The 21,269-nt window shown below is 35.5% G+C and overlaps 1 protein-coding gene across 13 annotated transcripts; it reads right to left on the bottom strand.

Annotated features, from left to right (window-relative positions):
• LOC105196653 (WD repeat-containing protein 7) lies at positions 1–20,923 on the bottom strand. Of its 13 annotated transcripts, none has more exons than XM_011162690.3 (25): positions 20,696–20,923; positions 19,776–19,955; positions 19,452–19,684; positions 19,221–19,363; positions 16,873–17,063; positions 16,005–16,150; positions 15,697–15,717; positions 11,755–11,845; positions 11,089–11,503; positions 10,527–10,747; positions 9,768–9,987; positions 9,448–9,562; positions 9,132–9,337; positions 8,768–8,905; positions 8,544–8,612; positions 7,643–7,744; positions 6,713–6,925; positions 6,181–6,445; positions 5,742–5,961; positions 5,360–5,582; positions 4,899–5,236; positions 3,877–4,200; positions 3,642–3,734; positions 3,195–3,392; positions 3–3,016 (listed from the first exon to the last, which is right to left on the bottom strand). In XM_011162690.3, the coding sequence occupies exons 2-25, from the start codon at positions 19,938–19,940 to the stop codon at positions 2,831–2,833; spliced, it is 4,536 nt and encodes a 1,511-aa protein (XP_011160992.1). In that variant the 5' UTR covers positions 19,941–19,955; positions 20,696–20,923; the 3' UTR covers positions 3–2,830. The 13 variants fall into 13 exon arrangements, with proteins under 13 accessions (XP_025987500.1, XP_025987501.1, XP_011160992.1 ...); XM_026131711.2 differs by having other exon boundaries at positions 11,755–11,842; XM_011162688.3 differs by lacking the exon at positions 15,697–15,717 and adding an exon at positions 14,749–14,775.
• Positions 20,924–21,269: the final 346 nt, after the last annotated feature.

Below are 21,269 nucleotides of genomic sequence, written 5' to 3'. Positions count from 1 at the left end.
TCGAAGTTTCTCTCTTTATTACATATCTATCGACAAAACGATGATGTTACGTGAAATAATTTGCTCCACCGAGCTGGAGCATGACCCAGAGAGTTGTGCATAATGCGCACACAATCGGCTACAATGCATAGACAAAAAATCAAATCCATAAATTACATATAAATACCATTAGGCGCGATTCGGTTTTGTGTACACACATCGCCTGCGATCAATTAGACGATTATAAATTCATTCTCATAATCGATCGATCAAATCGTTGAAACGCTACCGATTCGCATCGCTCGTAGAGATTTCGAATGAATCGACGAGGATGAGCTAGTCTCGTTAATTTTGAAATTAATATTAAGTTTCGAGAAAAAGAAAGAAAAAAAAGAGAACGTCCATTCTCCATACATTCTTATTTCCTTCAGGATTTTCTTTCTCGTGAAAAACGAGTTTAGGCATATATAAATGTTAATTATATCGAGACCTAGAAAACTAATCGTTTTCCGAATCTATCAACAAAGAGATATTAAGAAAAGATCGCAAACACGCCCGCGCGATGCGACAAGTATTGGAAATGTGTATCATAAAATGAGATATGATTGCGCTAATATAATGAATAAACAATTTTGTTACGATAAAAAAAATTTTTTTAAATATGTTGAACATTGAGAACAACTTATCTGTCCTCCTGCATATAACTGATATTAATAATTGATTTAAAATTGAATTTTGAGTCAATTTTTCTTCCTAATAGAACTCAGAGTATCATTACAATTATGAAAGAGAGAGAGAGAGGACGCACGCTCTTTATTAGTTGTATATTAAATTAATAAATTAAAAAAATTCTGAGCGTAGTATATAGATTAAAGCATTTCATAACTTATATATAAGCGTAATATATGCGTAACTTTGACATGTAAAATCAATCGATTCTCAAAACTATAGTATACACTCAAGAATTATCCCCGCTAGCACAATCTTACATCGCTCTATGATACACGCTACGAGCAGTTTAAAGCTATGTATATTCATATATATTCCTTCAATTTGTCTTACTAATTTCCTCACGAGAAAAAGCGCGTCGATCGAAGACCTAATCCATAAAATTGCCGATTTATTAATCGTTTCACGATTCAAGTTCGAATTTCGGCAAAAGAATCATCATCCTTCACCAATCGCAAGATTCATGCGGAATTGATCTCGAGTCACGCATCTAAAAGGTGAGAGAATTATATTACAGAATTGTAAATAAATAATAACACGTTCAAGAGAAGAACGAGAATTGTTTTCGCAAGAAATTGAAGAATAAAGGAAGAAAGATTTGCACGCAACTTATGACACACTCGATACGCATTCGAGCGGCATCGTGTAATGCGAATCCGCACATATAGTAAAAATGATATAAATTAATCCTATATGTATAACCTGTGCAAACAACGCTTCGTTACTCACAAATAGAGAGGAATCTCTATTCGGGTCGAGAGAAGAGCGACGATACGATGTCTTCGGGTTGATCGATCTCGAAGAACTTGGTTCTATCTTAAGTGATAAAATAAATATACTAATATCGGTTATTCGACCGTGGAATATTCATCAAATTAACGTGACGGGTATTAAATGTGACAGAGCCTCTAAGCTACTGTCACGATTACTTTACTACCTTTCGTCATTAGCTACATGTATATACTGTTCTACTGTTTTTTTTTCTTTTTTTCTTATTGACATTTTATTTGTTTTAATCAAGAAATGCACCATATCTCAAAATAATCTGACTCGACATTCAACTCATAAACACGTGATCTAGAATCCGAAAACTTGGACGATTCGACGATTCAAAAGATCCCGAAAAATTAAGAAAAGCGACGAAACGTGCGAGTTTAATCCACCGGAAGTGGCTGTATACTTTCAAGCGTTATATGTACATGATAAAAATACAATAAAATATCTTCTTTTGTGGCTTTGCTTAATAAAGCTAAATGAAAATTATCCTACTTGCCATCGTATCAGTATCTAAATTATGACAAAATATTCGATTATTACTAAAACTAAAACTTTACAGATACGCGACAAATTATGTATCTTACAAACGCCGCAAGATACTTCCGGAGGATTAATAACAGGAACCAATTCGCATCGCATAATCTCTCTGATCTTCACAATTTACGTGAGAAATTATTGGCGATAAAAACCGTGTACTCGAATCGCACAACTAGCGTCGAGTAACACTGATCTTAGTCCTGATTTTATCTAACGATAAGAGGAAAGTAGCATAGATAAGATTGGATCTAGACAGCCGTATCGTACATAGTGACAATGTACACATTGAAACACCATAAAATCCGATTATTCAGTACCGATATTATCGATCAAGTACCAATGAGCGCGTCGACGGCGCTCCTGGTTTACGCGCAAATTTTTCAACTAAAGTCGCGCCGACAACTTCGATTAGATAAACAAAGAGAATTTAATAAATAGTTTACGCTAAACCTAATTTATAAGCAGTGTTTTCTTTAAATCGCTATACTTTTTACATTACATACATGTAAACTTTTGTATTTTTTATTTGTTAATCGTTCTAGAATGTGAACGGTAAAATAGCATTCTTTAACTCGCGCGAGAGAGTGCTCTCTATTAAACTCTATTAAACTTTCTTCATTGTAAACAGTGTTGTTGCTCTTGCTGTTGTTGACTGTCTCTAATATTCCTGTGTGAAAAATCTGTTAAGAAACAGAGCACACTGTATAAACGAAGACCAATCGATGCTGTCGGCCCTAAATGATCGAGCAAGCTACTTTCGCTTGCCAAATGAATTAATAGCTCTAGACCGATTTCGCATGGCATTCAATTAAACATTAAAGCGTGTTTCCGAACCATCGGCGAGCATTAAGGTGACCGTGCGATTGTTGATCCAAATCAGTCGAGCCAAACGCATAGGATTCAATCGGGCTACGTCGTTGATAGGCGCGGTACTGTACGACTTGACGCAGCGAGTCTGCGAGTTGCCCAGGCCGAACATGCCGCTACTGGTTTGCTGAAAAATTACAAAATAATCAATTATATGTACGTCGTAGTCATGATAAAACATTAAATAAACTAGAGCACATCTCATTAAAATCTTTCTATCTAATTGTACAATCGGCTGGCAACGAGAGCGGTATAAGCGTAAATATTGGTAATAAGAATTAGAATTAGACATTGCGATATTTTACCTGCCAGAAGCATAGTTTATTCTCGGAACAAGAATAACTGACGAGGAACTTTCCTTCCGGTGAAAAGGCCAACGCGGTGACCGGCGCTGAATGAGCCGAAACGGTTTGACATTTGACGTTACCTCGCAATTCGTATAACGCTAGCTGACCGCCGCGACCGCCAACTGCTATCCTGCGCGTTGCTGGACAATGACTGACCTACAAATAAAATATTTTAAAAATAACTTGTAAACATCTATGTAAAATAAAGAACTTTGAAAACTATAAAAAGTTCATTTTATACAACTTGACAAAATTTTGATAAACTATAGAGATATTTAATTATGTTATTACATCATCTTAAAAGATCAAGTCACAATCTTTGAATAGTATGAATAATTCAATCGTAGGAGCGCCTAATTATGCGTATCTTAGGCGCGCGCGTGTATGTGTGTATATGTTGCTTACTTGATTAAATCTACACACTGCCGGAAATACTTCGTTCAAAGGCTTCATTTTCAAATGACCTGGATCAAGGCAATGGAGAATAATGTCCATGACCTGTTATTAAAAACGTAATTAATTACATGCAAATTAATGAAAATACAGACACATTGTTATAAATACATAAAACGTGTGGCAAAGACTAAATTTTCTTTTTTTTTTTCTTAAATTTGTTTTTAAAACAAAACTAGATTGATACCTCCACAAGAAGATCGCTCATCTCACTCTGCATCTTGTCAATTAGTTGTTCGACGATCCTAAGAATCTCTGGCTTTGCTCTGGTCAAAACACTTGCACCCAGATTGACATTCAAAGTCTGAGCATTCTGTTGGAGAGTGTTAAATCTGGCCACTTCGCGAGCCATCGTGGTGATAAAGGCAGCTGGCCTAGCGGTAGCAATCAGTGTTAAAGCGTGACGTGCCGTGCGGCAAGAGTCGGCTTGCGGGGTGAGAGGAAGGCCGTATGTCAAACTGGGCACTAATTTATCCGCGTCGCAGCACATTTCCAATAAACCTAATAAGACCTACGTTAAAAATAATAATTAATTATACACGTACAAATGCACATATATATACGCACGCACGCACGCACGCACACACACAATCATATAATGAACATAAAATAAAATTTCTATTAATCTCCTGAGAACTGGCAAGACGACTTTTACAGTTTTAGACTTGAAATTTTGTTGACTATGTTATTGCATCGATCTACGAAAAAGATGGCGCCGCTCCAGAACCGATACCGATCGGCTTCCGGTCCGGAAGGGTACAGAAATTTTTTTTTCATATTTGAGCTTTATATTATTATATATTTGTAGCATAACAACATTTAACAACATTTGCAATAAAGTTTTATAAAAAACAATTATAAAAATATTATACCAAATTTTGGGATGTGTAGTAAGGTAATAAAAAAATATTATATAAAGTGCAACAATTTACTTCGTAATAAATGTATATAAGTGTATGTGAATACAAAATAAGCAATTTACTTAAGTCGTAAAAAGCCAGTATATATCGGCTTCCGATCTTCTAGGAGTTAATAAACTTTTTTACACAATGATAAACGTTTATCTGATTTAATCTATTCAGCAAAAGTAATGTTTTATTATTATTATTATCTTATAAAAATTTATCCAAGTAGTATAACACAAAATTATATAACGTAAATCTGAAAAATTGAAATGACACAATAAAGTATTTCGGAATATTTTTTTACCTTGGATACATCGAGATAAGGTTCCCACACAGTGAATCCCCTACCAATAAGATCAATCGCGGCTCTTCGCAGTGCCGTGTGTAACGGTAACTTGGGAGAATGAGGCGCGTGTAATAAATGAGTAAGAGCCATACTAGTGTGTCTGGCAAGATTATTATTTCCTATGCCAAAACCTTCCACAATCGAGCTCTTCCGTCTTTGCTCGTTGTCCCTTCTTTGGTTCGTAGTAGTTACATCTTGACCAAATTCAGCCCCTATAACACCCAGCAGCACTACCGCCGTGGTTTGCTTTCGTTTCAATTCCGCCACGCTCGACGGCTTCCTAGCTATATTTAGCTCTACCAAGAAGGATTACAGATTAATTATTTTATATTCATTATGTATTCACATATATCTCTGTCGTATTTATTTTTCTTACTATTTGTTTAAAAGAATACTTTTTCTTCCAAAATGGTTCTTACCTTCGGCTAATTCCTCTTCCTCGTCTTCTTCCTCTGGTTGCGACTCGGACGGTGGCACCGGACTTCCGGCCGCCGGCGTTTGGCTTTGCGATTGCGGTGCGATCGGCTCCTGAGTACTATACATCGGCAAATACTGTGACCAGTTATCGACAAGCGCTTTGCGACCCTTTGAACCCATCCTGCCTAATTCAGCGAGCAGCAAAGCTTGAGCTGCTTCTCGAATCTAGCGTCATCGAACAATATCATGTCACGTGTTCCAAAAATAAGACTAGTAATAATTATTCAATTTTCAATAATTCAATTAATTTAATTATTACGCGAATGGCGATTAGGTCTGACAGTGAGTAAAAATAAGCGTATCTGCAATGGTTCAAAGACAAACCTCTACACACTGATGTTGCCATCTTCGTGCCATCATCTCTACTTGCGGTCGCTTGAAAGTCTTGACGCCACCCTGCGCCGCAACTTTATCAGGTAACAATACGCAGTGCAAGGTGGCCAGGAGGGACCAACCCTGTTTGATTTGAGCTTGTTGTACCGTGTACATTTCCTCATTTTCCTCTTCCGTCTTATTCCAATTTACCGCACCTCTATTGCCTGGCCTGTTGATAAAAATTTACTTTCCATACTTTATTTCATATTTCTGCATATTATTGTATATATTCAGATGGATATTTCTTTTTTATAATTATAATATAAATTTGTATAAAGTGTAATTTTCTTTTTTCAAAAAATGCTATACAACTCTATTGGAGTAATAATACAATAATTTTCAGAATTAATGTTACGTAGTTTAATTATTTTACATAAAATTAATTTACCTATGCATCTTGCGATTTCGTTCTTGTTCAGGTACAAACGTCGCATTGTTCATCGACATTAAAGTGTTCGATAAAGCGACTACTGCCAGTAAATGGTTACTCGTTAATGTTGTAGATAATTCCCAATGTGCTCTCGCTGTAAATGCTCTAGTGAGTCTCTCCTGCCTAACTAATTCAGCAGGCAAGCGTTGCTCCAATTGAGTCGCAGGTTCACCTACCGGTTCAAGCTGCGTCTGCCAAGTAGGCAATAACAATGACATGTAACCTGCAATATATATATATATAGATATAGCCTCTTTTTATTTGATATTAAAATATTAAAAAGTGTTCAATGCTATGTTATTTTAAATACAATATATTTCATCTTAGGCAAAGAGAAATTATTTGTACATGTAATGCACAATATAATAAAATAAATGTTAGATAAAAAAATCTTTGTAAATTAATTTTTTAATCATAACTGCATATAAATTGTAACAGATATTTTATTTTTAAACAGTATGCACATGACTTTTCAAATTTTGAAACATACCTCCTTTGGACAGTACACCGAATGAGACGGGAACCATAGGCCGTAGTAAACCTAATTTTCCCTCGCAAACTCTATCCAAATCTGGATCCATGCCCCAAGCATGCAGAAGGCTCAAAAGTAACTGCGCTACTTCCATCGTCGCGTTTGGCTCGCTGAATGCACCGTTCCGTTTCAAATTATTTTTTGCCGCGTCGCTGTTATTCCAACTGTCACCTGCAAAAAAGCCGTGAGTAAATATGGGCATTGCAATAATTTTTTTAATAATACTTAAAATTATAAACAAGAACAGCTGCGACGTAACGCAACTGAAAAACGAAATTTTTACAAAAGAATAAATAAGTACATAAACATATTGGTAAAAACTCATTAAATAAAATTATGAAAAAGTATTCACACTAGTATTAAACAGCATAATTAAAAATACAACACGCGCGCGCGCGCGCACGCGCACGCACGCACGCACGCACGCACACATACACACACACATATACAAATACGCGCGTCTACGCGCGCAATAGTAATCAGTATATGATTCTCGAACGAGCACATTACAAACATACAATAAATTACTAAATCAAAGAGAAGCAAGAGTGAGAATTCAGTAAAAATATATTAAATAATATATTTTTAATAAGCGTGCGTATCAATAAAATTAAAGCAATCTTAGTAATCATGATATCCATCTCCTTGTGTGACGACTCTCTTGGTGTTTAGAATAAACCTAATAAAATTGTTAAAAATATATTGTAGACAGATAGTGAGAATAAGGCTGCTTAGTGCTTTAAAGAAACTAACTACGATTTCTATCTATTGATACATAATAATCAATAAAAGGTGAAAACTCTAGAATATAAAATAAATTCGTGCGAAACACGCTGTTGAGAGCATAAACTATTAAAAAAAACTTTTCGTCAAAGATATATGTCTAACCTTTGCCGTCAAATGTCGACGGCTTGAGGCCGACGCTTTCCGCTTTGGCCTGTAATTTAGTATGCACATTCTCCGCACCCTCCTTCATCTTAGCCAATATACCTATAGAAAGAAATCTGTCTTTAGACAGCATGATAGTCGAAAAGAAGTTGCGAGGAAACGTCTATTACAGATGATTTAACTAAAGTGTAAAGAGAAAAACATTAACACTATTGCAACCTATTAAAAACAGAAGAAAGGTAAAAAATCTTTCATACATTTGGACTAATTATGTTTAAATTATATTAAGAAAAAAGTGTGTGTGTGTGTGTGTGTGTGTGTGTTTGTTTGTTTGTGAGTGCCTGTGTGCGTGGGTATGTGTATATGTAAAAATTTCATAATTGCATTTTTTTATCAAAAGCTTTAAAAGGTTTTCAATGATATGAGAAACAAAAGTTTAAGATAGCACAATAAAAAAATTGATGTAAAAATTAAACTAAAATATGATTACTAAAAAAAATTGACAAGCAAAAAAAATACCTACATGATACAATGAGCATTTTACAAATAAAGTATAAATAAAATGCACGTCAAATAATTTCTTTCAATTTAGGCAATTACAAATTAAATCAAGATTTGTGATAAGAAAGGACAACAATATCATATGCTGACAATTACATGTGTCAATTAATAAGATAAACAAATAAAAAGCGTTATAAAAAGTAAAATATTTTCAGAAAATTTTAGAAAAGTTTGCGACAATATTGATATTTGACTTGTAAAGCTTGTAGCCCAATTATTGATATATAAAGGAATTTTAGTGATGCAAAAAATTTATATTTTTGCGTATTTTTGAGTAAACATAAAAATATATGTAAATAAATAGAATTGCGAAACAAGAAACAGTAATAAAACACGATACCATGACGATCCTTCTCCTTCAATATTCGCTCAACATCACCCGCCTTATCCTTGACGCGACCGAAAAAGTCTACAAAGGGATACATTAATAGAAATAGCTTTAATGCTTAAACGGATAGAACTGCGAAGAGAAACATATGATACGCTTATTTACAATAATTTAAGATGTAACATATTTTGTCATAATTTTCAATATAATTTGGAATAATGTGAAGAGATGCTTACCAACAATTTTTTTGTGTGCATCAGGACTGGCGGACTGAGTGAGCGCTGCAACTTTCTGATATTCAGCAGCGGAGATGAGTCCTTGCGCTTCTAAAGAACCGGGCGACATGGCACCATATTCATCGCTGAGTAATTGCACTGCAGCAAAAAAAAAAACAAATTAGATAAATTATTATCGCAACTCGTGTCATATAAGTGCAAAGTAAATTAACGAATAATAGAGTAAAAGAATTATGATAGATGAATAAAAAAATTAATTTTTGCAAAAATATGCTCCAAAAGAACTAGTACAATGTGTAAAGTATGGGAAGGAAGGGAGAAGTGGGGGAGAGAGAGAGAGAGAGAGAGAGTGTGTGTCTCGTACCTATTAGCGCTTCTATGTCAAAAAATAGGATATGACTTTCCGGATCCTTCGGATTACTTCTGAATCCTTGGATCATCAACGGCGAACCTTTAGCTTTTATTTGATTTCCGTGATCGGGACCGTGTCCACCGTGGAGCTGTTGTAATTGATGCAGTCCTCTTTGCGTCGCGTGTCTAATCGCCGACAAGTTCCGATGGCGCAAACCCCTGAGAAGTAAAAATTGGACGGACTGTAACGGAGAACGTTATCCCGGATGATTCAATTTGTTGAAGAACACGCAAGATTCTCACCATCCATGCCGCAAGATTTCATTTACCTAAAGAAATGCACGGCAGGATTAGCTAGTCCTAGTTCACCGCCGGCGGCGGATCCACCGGCTGCCGCTATGGTGTTCTCGTCGCAAGCATAGAGCACCTCTTCCGCAATAATGCCTAAAAGAAAAGCATGATGTGCTGTTCTTCTACCAATTCTACACACAATTTAAAAAACATGTAATAACATGAAACAGAGAACATAGAATATCTCCAAAGCTTTGAAGAAGTAAAAATAGGACGAGTCCTAAGCGTTGAAAGATTAAGAAAAAATATGAGAAAAAATATGAACATTCGCGGGAGATTGAAACTGGAGCTAACGAACCGTGCAGTACGCGATCCAAGTGACCAGTTTCCATTTGCCAGACGTATACGGCACCGTCCGAACATCCGACTATCATAAAATCATCCAGCGGTCTCCATTTGATAGTCACAACCGGGAAAAGATGTCGCGAAGCAAGCACAACGCATTTCCTTTCCGCTAACGAGAGCAAAGTAACACTGTGATCCGATGCAACGCTGCAAACGCATTTCTGTATCCTAGGCTGCAAATAAAAATTGTATAATTCTTGTAACTAGACCGCCTTTTGTACAATATATAATACAATTGAAGACAAGATAGGCCTGTATACGGTCATAACAGAATCTTGATGCTGAAATAATATAATTTTTTTTATTTTTTTTTTTTTTGTAATTTTACATGTAATTTTTCATTTTTTCCAACTGCGTGCCGTTACTTCTGGTTTTAAACATAATTTTTAAATTGAAAATAAGGAATAAGACTTTTCACTTTTTCCAGGGGTGGAAATCTTAAAAAAGATATTAATTAAGTAATTAGTTTAATTCTGATTCCCTTGTTCGGAAAGAAGCAAAAATTATATGTAAAATCAACAAAGAATATCATTTCGACGCCAAGATCCCGCTACGAGCGTATACAGGCCTATCTCGTCTTTAATTATATAACTCTTTTTATAAGCCTCGATCGGTCTATATCTTTTATAGATAAAAATCCAAGACTCGCAAATGAAGCAGTTAGAAATTAATATCGCAATATCTCTTGATAAAAATAAATAAGTGATCGTACACTACAATTATCGGGTGGCACCATCAGTTGCGTGATTTCGCCGGCATGAACGCAAAACCGATGAATCAGTGTACCAGCGTATAAATCCCAGAGGCAGACAGCAAAATCCACGGAACCGGAAACGAGATGATTGCGGTCGTAACGAGATGCCGCGCCGTGAGGATAAAGCAGACAATTTACTCGTCCCGAGTGGCCCAATAAAATTTGGTGTGGTGGCCAATCTAAATGTACGTTAGAAAAAAATAATCAACTTGAGCTAAATGCGTTACGCGTTGACGCGTTGACGCGTTCTGCCCAAGTTCAAAGCAACAAATCTTGATTTCATTACAAGTTGTTCAAAGTTATAGTTGTAGTTGTATAAAATATGACACATTTAAAAATATTTAAAATTATTTCCTTGTGTTTTGAATTTTTTTCATTTTTAGTTGCACAATTAGTTGCACAAGTTGTCATCGATCTAACATAATAATATAGTACAGAGAGTTTAGAGAAGGCTTCCTTCTCACATCACATTGTCGGTAATCGATTAAACATATATTTCACAGAGAAATAATAAAAATACCATCGTACTGCTGATGATTGCCATGAAGCAGTTGAAGCATTACAGTTTGCGTCGCCGGCACGATAATGATGCTGCCATCCTCACGACCGACGACCAGTCGACTCTGTTGCGGCAGATATATGCAAGCGGTGAGCTTAATTCCGTGGCCATCGCCAGTGTCCAATTGATCGAGTATTCCTACGGGAGGCGGTTTCATCGCGTCCCAAGCAGCGGTGAGACTCGTCTTGATGGTCGGTGACAAGGCCGGTGGTGACGATCCGTCACTCTGAGAAATCTGGGCGAGTTGCTGGCTCGTCACGTCCGGCACTGTCCAGAGAATAACGACCCCCTCGCTGTCTCCGCGCAACAGATATTTCAAAGTCTTGTTCTGACGTTGCACGGTGACCAATTGCATAGCCGGTGGACAAGAGAGAGGCTAAAACGCATAAAAAGAAATTACACGAGAGATTCGGAGATCGTCGCGAGCTTTGGAAATAAGGCAACGACACACATTTAGAATCGAGATTTCTAGAAATCCACGAAATTGATACTCATCCTTTGAGGAATAAAAAAAATTGCGAGTTATCAGATCAGAGAGATTATTAGAATCAACATAGAATGTACGTGTGCAACTGAAATGCGTGTCCATAATAATAAAATTATTGAGACACGAGTGCTTGTTCTCACCTTATCACCAGGTTGCGTTAATGTACAGTAGAGATACGGCTGATCGTACTCTGCACCGGCGGTGTGAAAGTTCTTGTTATCCGCAACGCTACTGTGTGTACAGTGGAAAGAAAATTCGTCGTTAGCAATTACTGTCGTTTTTTATCAAATAAAGATTTAGACACTATTCATGGACATTGTTTTCTAGACTCGAGACAATTTATATCGTAAGATACGACATAGACATGAAAATCTTTCATACGACGGATATGCATGTTCGAAAACGTGTCCGAAGAATAGTAACTATTTTTTTTTCTTTTTCACATTGCGTAAGCTTCATATGCGTCATATCGCGATTAATTTCAAATATGCGTATTTATTTGCCAGCTATTAAAATTTGATTTTGCTAGCAGGCAAATGCTGCAAGTAAACATCTTTTCAAAGCAATAGCATTTTCAGATTGCGTTATAAACGATACACAAAGGTTTAAAAAAGTCTAATGTCAAGATGTTGGACAAGTTGTAATAATAGAGTCAAAATTATCCTTGTTAAAAGTACAATACAAAAGTACAAAATACAATATGTGTACAATAATATTTTCTCCCTTTTTTTTTCGAATTATAATAAAAGCATTGACTCTTTGAATATAGATATTCAAATATTTTTTCTCTTAAGGGGTTACACCACAGTAGAAATTTCAAAAAATCAATTTTTTTTTATTGGCTTAAAAAATCCTTTGAACCCTCTAGAATAAGAGACAAACGGTTTTATATCTGCCAGAAATCGTTTTCATTGAAATTTCGAGCTCTTTCTTGACCCCTCCCGACTGCTCCGAAACGACTACCTGCGGTAAATACGACACCTGCTTGTCGGGTACAGTATTATGTCTTACCATTCGATTTTTAACTTCTCTAATACACTAATAGATGTTGTTAGAAACATTTTCAAGCATTTTAAACACAAAGTACGTTAGTACAGCGTTCTTTGATGTTGAGAGAAGACGTAAATTTTGCGTGGAAATTATTCGAAATTACGATTTTCTTTTGCAGTGCTAATTTTTCACACGTTATTTGTAGCCTTGACATTTATGTGAGTTACAATGAGTGAAAAGAAAGTGTATGCAAGCCATATCCACAGCACGAAAAATGTTCAGAGTCTTGGTGCAAATGGAAGAAGGCGCAAGCAACGGGTTCCTTAGATTCCTTTCATCATAAGCCGGCACTAGCGAACGAAGTTTTTGAAGCCATCAGACCAATCTACAAGGATTTGAGCCGTGACGAGTTGCTGACGACGTTGCTTGGAAGGCTATACGCGGAACAGCAACAAAAGTTTTCATTCTACAGTCTGGCACTTGGCTCCTAAAAATTATTCAAGCGGAAAGAAAATATTACAAATAGCAAGTGAAATTGCTGTTTATAACTTTAATGATAAACTGATAAACGTTTTAAGAATAATGAAAGTGATGGAGATGAACATTGGACCACAATTCTACAACTTTTGCTTAGAGGCGGACGCTGCTCGAATACAACGCGCGGAGCGCTCTTTGACGGACGCGGCGAAAGAGACTCGCTCCAGCATAAAAGCGTCCAGGAAAGAAAACGAGGAAGAGTTTAGCAACCTGGAAGGTCAGCTTTACGGTGCTGAAATAGCAGATTAAAGGTAAAAAATTTTTAGTAATCAAATTTTTTATTTTATCATGTTCAAAACACGAGTCAAAACTTTAAACGCGTTTTTCTCGAAACACGTTTTTTCAAATCGGCACGCAGCATAACTCAAACAATTTTCTATTTTTTTACTCCAAATTAATATCACATCTTTAAAACAACATTCCGCATAGAAATACGTAACCGATTTTCGATAAGTTAATATTTCGATTTTTTAGGTACAAATAAGTGCCCGTTTTTTGGTAGTAAAATGAACTTTTTTTTTTAAAATGCTCGCCAATTTAACAAAAATGAATATTTTCAAAATTCCCTACGTATTTCTATAGCTATATTAATGTAGTTTAAAAAAAAATTTTTTTATTTTGTTCCAGATTAATTTTTGCTGCACTTCTACTGCGTGCCGCGGAGTCCCTAAAAAAAAAACCGTTTTGCAGAAACGGCTGTTGGGCAGCCATTTAGTAATATTTTTTAATAAATAAAATTTTTTTTAAAACTTCAAAACATGCTTAACAACATTCTTAAAAAGAATTACCCTTTTACTTTTCCTTCCACTTAAAAAAAAATCGCAAAAAAACGTTAAATTTTTGCTCTCTACTGTGGTAGACCCTTAAAGTGGTAACCCCTTAAAGATTTTTGTCCAATGAAATACCTTTGTGTCACGCACTGTTAATAACAAACACACAGTTAATAATAACGGTGCAAAAGCAACTTAAAGCAAATAGAAGAACAAATGTAAAAACACAAATAATGAAATATGGCAATACATATTTCTTCCTCGCATTTACCTTTTTTCGCATATCTTTACAACATTTTTACCTCGTCTATATCATCTGTATTTGAATTGTGATTACGAAATGTCAATGATTACGATGAATCGAATACACACCTGTCTCGTGTACAACAGGTTGCAAATGTATACAAACGTATACGAGTGGGTATATGTAAATACGCCAATGAAAATTGCCCAACGTTCGTTATAAATGGAAAATGAGAAAAGATGAAAGAGAATACCATCGCATGTTCAGATATCACTAATAATGCACGTAATTTGCATAATGTAACAAACTAATAAAAATTCGTTGAAAAGAAATGTGAAATTTGATGCATACTGTTTTCACTAGTAATATCAACATAAATCTACGCTGCCGAGTTTATCATCTTACTATCTTATACCAAAGAACCATGAACAAAAGCAAATCATTATGTTTGCGAACACAAGAGAAAGGTGAAGGAGAATGACGACGAAAATGATTAACATAAAGAAATAAAGAGAAAAATAAAAATTTATAGAGAGAGAGAGAGAGAGAGAACAAGAATATGAACAACATGTACAAGTGATAATGCGGGTTACCTGCTGAGAGCCTTGCCCTTCAGCTTGCTAGAAGAACACCAGATCCCGCGTAGAATGCAGTAGATGTGAATAATATGAAAAAGACATTACCGTAAAATGGATTGTGTTAATTATTAATTCATGTGCATGGATGAAAATCTCTCTGTGTATTCTGAGATTATATTACGTTCAGCTGAACGCTAAATCATCTCGGATTTCGAGCGAAGCTCGCAAAAAAGAATTTGATCATTATTTTCACTTGAAAGAAATAAAATTCGATGAAATAAAAGAAATTTATTTCATTAACATTTTTATCATCGCGTTCAAGTCTAATCATTGTTTTATTATCGTAACACTTATACTTGAACAAAAGTCGTACATAAATGGGGCAGTTGTACGAAGAATGTAAAATTATTTCCTACTTGATGAAATCGGGTTAATAAATATAACGAAATTTTAATAAACGACAATGTAATTTTGAACATGTAGACGCATGATAAATGGTTACAAAGAAGATAAAAAACCAAATATTCGAATGTGTGCATTGCCAGCAAGTGCTTCTACAGCATTCAACCCTATAATTAAAAGTTGACAACTTATTTTCGAGTTAATGCGCCTAACAATTATACTAGAGATTCAATGTGATTTTGTCGATATTTTTTTTATATGTGTCACATATTAACATATACATAAAATATTAAAGATTAAATTGTGAAACATCTGTGAGAAATTATTTCTCAAAAATGTATCACGTAAATTACGCGCGAACGATTAAAAGTATTCAGCTATTTAAATCGCTACTTTAGCATTTATTCATTGCTATAAACTGCTTTGTAAACTCAACAAAGTGCGCTTTAGTAATCATAACCATGCTACCAAAAACTATCGAAATAACTTTTTGCACAAAAATATTGTTAAATATATAATTTTTGCAAAAGAATTATATATATAAACGCGAAAATAAACTACCTGTCAAGTTGTACCAGAATCCTAGAAGCAATAAAGGGATGTGCTAATCAATAAGATTCAATAAAAAAATTTGATGAGTACCACGAATCGTTACATAATTTCACTCGATCGCAAATATTAAATTTAGGGTAAAAGAGAGAGAGAGGGAGAGAGAGAGAGAAAGAATTATTCATTCTTCTTTTAGGCAACGTTATTATCAGCCAGGGAGAAAAAACTGATTAAAAAAACGTTTCTAGAATATACTTGACAATCGGATGGCGTTTATCAAAGAAACGCTTATTGAACATTGTGTTATAACGGGTACGTACTTTGCTGGAAGTTTATATAAATATCCATGACCTTCATCACTCCACAGAATGACCCTATCAGCAGCCAAGAAATCGCCTGCCATCCACCGTTCGCCACGTGGAGCCGTTATTGAGCAGAGAACTGAGAAATCACCGGCATCAAATATCTGTAAAAAAATTATTTAAAAAATATATATTATAATATTAAAACAGTAATCAAAAGATTACAGACACACTAATCAACATAAGTGTTTTAAAAACACTTATAAACTTGTATTCTTCAAAGTGTTAACATTTTTTTTTTATAAATAAAAATTATATAACAGATAACAAACAATTGCGAGCTCGTATCAATAAATTACAACATATGTCAAAGCAAGATGGGTCGTTTGATGAAATATAATAAAATAATTCATATTTCAATTAAATAATAAAGATCCACGTAGATCTATCTTATCCCCGTCTTTAATTTTATTCATTATATCTTTATTTATTATATTAATTTATTTAAATTTTTCATTGACGTATCGCAGTTATCGGCGTGTCTGTTAGCATGGATATGGGCTGTAAATATTCAACTTTGACGAAAGCTGACAAAGCTAACCAGGTTTTTTTTACTCAGTAATCAGATTTGATTTGCTTTATACTCTATGTATTAATACCGGCTATTAGGTGTTGAAATTCGCTGAAGAAGGCTCTGTGAAACCAAAACGTTCGAATTTAAGACTCGATAATATTATTCAACATGGAACATTTAATATAAATATCGATCAAATACATTTATTATTGTTTTAGGCTAGTACTTTTTTGCTCGTCAAACGGCCTATCTTGCTTTGACATTTGTAAAAATTATATATATATATTTAGTGACAAGAGTAACAACAATTACCTGCCAATATTTGGAGCACACAATCAATACTGTTCTCTGATTATAAGGACAGCAAGTCATTGCGAGTGCATTCAAACAGCGAATCTGTTTGCTTTCGTGCTCGTACAGAGGCTCGCTGTTCCGATTCTCATGTCCCAAAAGCGTCCATACCTTGACTGTGCCCGTCGTCGTTAAAGCCAGCACGACGTCGTCTTTAAACGAATGAAAGCGTCTGTTGCGCGTTAAGTAAATCTAAGAGAGCGTTGTAGCATTTTAAGCATTCGATAGAACGTTTTCATTAGAATCGCTACAACATCTCGTTGTTCGCTATCGACACAAAATTTGTCGATACAGCTTCAATGACTTGTAATAATTAATTTACAAATACATATTTATGTTGGAAACAGATGGAATAAAGCAGCTAAAAAAAGTAGTCTTACGGGTGATTAAAGGTAGCGTTATTCCAATATGTACAATATGATCTTCGTGAAGCGGTAATAATTTTGTGCATGTATGCGTAAAGTATAGTATTGCGTGCATGCCAGATGTTTCCATGGATTAGAAAGCGATACGTATTAAATTACAGCAGTCATGCTTAATTCCAGTTATGCAGAAGCTATATGTACTTGATTTATTTGACTAAGCGGATTATACCAAGAATTATACTGATTAAAAAACAACGATTAATGCGTCTAATGGACACCGATAAGATTTGCTTTTCCGTCCTGTTCAGTCGTTAGATTTCAAGGTCTTCCAAGATCAAAACTTAATAGTTAGTCTCACTGATTTTTGCATGTAATTCTAGTTTTTATGACTCGACGTATAATTTGTAAGAAAACGGAAAACTATACCATATATGTATATAAAACTAACTGCTATAAATATTAATAGTGCTATAAAACAAAATTAGAAATTTAAAAAATTTGGTAAATTACATTTAAAGCACTGTAAACACTGGCGTTTCCTTCAAAATTATCTTAGAATTTACAATTATAAATTACAAAATAGGATAAAATGTACAAAAAAAAAAATTGTCTAATTATTAAATTCTTTTTAACCATAGTTCCGTATTTTAAAAATATAATCTATAATTTGAATGAAACATTGACATAATTATCATATCAATTTTAATTATGATATATAAGAGAATAAATTTAACGGTAACATAAAACGTGCAATTGAATTATAAATTATTGTGTTATATAATATACAATATATACAATATATGTATATATGTATATAAATATATAGATATATATACTTACGAATAGATAGAAACATATAGTACACCATGTGAAAGAGTTATAAAAATGTAATGAAGTGCAATGTGTACAAGTGTATGAATGACACACCATTTTTACGTGAATAATAGAATGAAATGAATATATTGTATGGTATTGTGTACGAAGAGAGTCTGTTAATATAAAAAGAAGGAAAACAGTGAAACGATTATTAATAATGATTACGTTGTTTGGATGATGATGCGTAAAGAGAAGAGATGTGTAAACTACAATTAAGTAAATGAAAAAAAAATGAAAGAAATGATAACAGCCTCGACTAGCAACGCACTAACGCTGACTCGTTTGTCCAGATTCGTTAACATGCTGCAACACTGTAACTATTATTAAGTGTGATCAGTCCAAAAATATTAGATATATAAACTGCTACTGTTGTATCAAACAGGATACAATATGACTTTACTCGTAAAATCGAGTAATATATCATAACGAGATAATAATACAAAAATATTCATTTAAAGAACAGTCTCCGTTTATATCCAAAGCATAAAACTTTTTCAGGTTAATTGGCTAAAAGGTAGAGTAGCAGATCACAAAATTCAAAGTCAAAGACAAAAAAAACCAAGTGTTTGTACATACAAGTGCCTCCGATTAGATCGTTAGTTGCCTCAAGTTATACTAGTACACTTAATTATTATAAACGACAAGTATTATCATCTAACTTAATTTCACTCAAATCAAACACAAAAATAATTGATAGAGAAACTTTACCGCTAGTATCCACAAGTTCACTTTACTTGAAAAGAAACACATAAATAGACAAGATAATGAAATACCAAAAGATACTGTTTGACGTATTACTGAATTTTTATTTATGAAAAAGAATTGAGAGTATCAACACTCTCTCTTTCTCTCTATTTCTGTTAAATAAAAAAAATAAAAAAAAAACATTGGGAATAGAAAGAAAATGCAAGTAACAGAATTGCAAGTTGAATTATTGTTACGAATTTTAGAGATTTAAATTTGTTATAAAAGCTGTTTACGATTTTTACAGTATCCATTGGTAGTGAAGTCGATAGAAGATAGCTCTGTTGATGGTATAAAGCGTAGGTGTGATGGAGTGTAACTAACTTGTATGCACGTAGAACCGACCTTTCCGTTTGGCCGGCCGCAAAACATGCAAGGCGCTAATCCAATCTGGATTGACGCGGGAGCTCAGGGTAAACAGCACTTCCAAACTGAACGGATCCATCACCAAGACCTCGGGATAATATCTGAAATAAATAAAATAAAAAGAGATGTACATGTGTGTAGTCACGATGACTGTGATACTTGTAGGTAAATGAATAATGCTATTTCTACCCGGAGCAAAACAGTCTGACATCTTCTCCACCAGCGGAAACATAGGGCAACATTTGCGTGTGCACGCTATTGAGTTTCACTGCCTCGCGACATTTTCCATCAACTAGATCCCAAGTACACATCTCCCCGCTCTCGCTACTGCTCACGATAAAATTTTGCTCCATTACGACGCTGGCTCGACTGAGACACATTATCGGAGCGGTATGTCCAACCAGCAGACATCTCGGAGTCATCTACATGGGAAATTGTTAGGACCATAAAAATTGATTGAAAGGGGAAAAAAAAGGATTTGCCGCTTTCTACAGAGATATATTTCGTACATACCTTTAACGTTTCCGGATCCACTTGCCACAGACATATTTGCCCATCGTAACATCCCGTTACCAGAGTCTTTTGATCCCGAGACAAGTAAACGCAAGAAATACAATGGGTTGGCGCTATGCGTCCCCATAGCACTATGGGCACCACTAAACTGGTGCCTGCGGTCATCTTTGCTTAGACAATCTAGAAATAATTATGAAATAATAAACAGAATTATTGTATATTTTTGTTGTTGTTGCTCGGTAATGTCTCTTTTATCGTCCAAGGAATAAGCCTTGAAATAAAATGGTAATTTAAAAAAGGAAAGCGTTAGGTCACAAGTTCAGTATCGGAGGTGGTTAGAAATGGTTTTACACCGTCAATCATCACATATCTCTGCGATGTCAATCGAAAAAATGCGTAAAGCGCAAAAGATAATTCCCAGCAGTGAATAGTTATATATCGATTATATCGCAATGTTATCACCGATATGAAACGAGCGCGAAGATAACCGCGCAGTAAATTGACAAACTTGACAAGTATGTATGCACGTATATGTATACATAGTATATATTATACGTATGTACAAGTCTGACGTGTGAAAAACGCACAAACCGGCACAAAGGCGAAGAACGTCGAGAGGCGTTGACTGGCGACGTCAACCGCGTCAACGGCGTCAAGCTCACCAGGAAATCGTTATAAAACCGCGCACCGCGAGGGGAATCGATCGAATCGATTGAGAGCAATTAGAGGCGTCTGCTACATCATGTTGGCAAAGTGTCACAAGATACCCGATCAAAAGGCTACGACAGCGCATCGCTCTGTGCTGCGGCGAAGGAAGAGAATACACGTCTCATTTTTTCGACGGTGACAACAGTCGCTCGCGCGCGCGCGACAAGCACAAGACTCACAAGACTCACAAGAGTCACAAGAGAAATAATTACCGTTATCACAAACGATCGGGACCGCGTGCGCGCAAGCGCGCGCCCGCGAGACGTGTCGACTCTGGCTGAATATCTGCCTGATTTTCTCACTACGCTCTCGCAAGCATCGTTGTTGCGACTGTTGCGAGTTGCCTCGCTCGCGCGCACTCTCGTTTTGTTTTGTGGTTTGCTCTTTGCTCTTGCTGCTGCCGAGTGCTGCCAAGTCTGCCAAGTCTGCCAAGTGTCACACCACCGAGAACGGATGTGTCCTTGCTCTGCTCCCTCTCCGAGACTGTCCGAGACGGCTCCGATGTGGGATGTGAGCTCCGAGCTCCGAGTCTCCGAGTCCAAATGGTCCAAATTTCCCGAAAATTGTGTTCCGAATGCTCCGATAGCTCCGATATAATCGAACAGGGTGAACGAAAGAACAATCAGCTGTTCAGCTACGAAAATCCCTAAAGTTGGCCACGAGCCACGATTGCCACGATTGCCACGAAAATAATAGATTTCAATCGCGATCGCTTTGTTCCGCTTTGTTCAGCGCCCAAAATAATTCTCTTGGCTATAGTTTTATACAATACATCGAGTTGAACTG

This window comes from Solenopsis invicta, chromosome 10 (assembly GCF_016802725.1).
Source record: "Solenopsis invicta isolate M01_SB chromosome 10, UNIL_Sinv_3.0, whole genome shotgun sequence".
Taxonomy (NCBI): Eukaryota; Metazoa; Arthropoda; class Insecta; order Hymenoptera; family Formicidae; genus Solenopsis; species Solenopsis invicta.
This window is presented reverse-complemented; position numbering and strand designations above follow the sequence as displayed.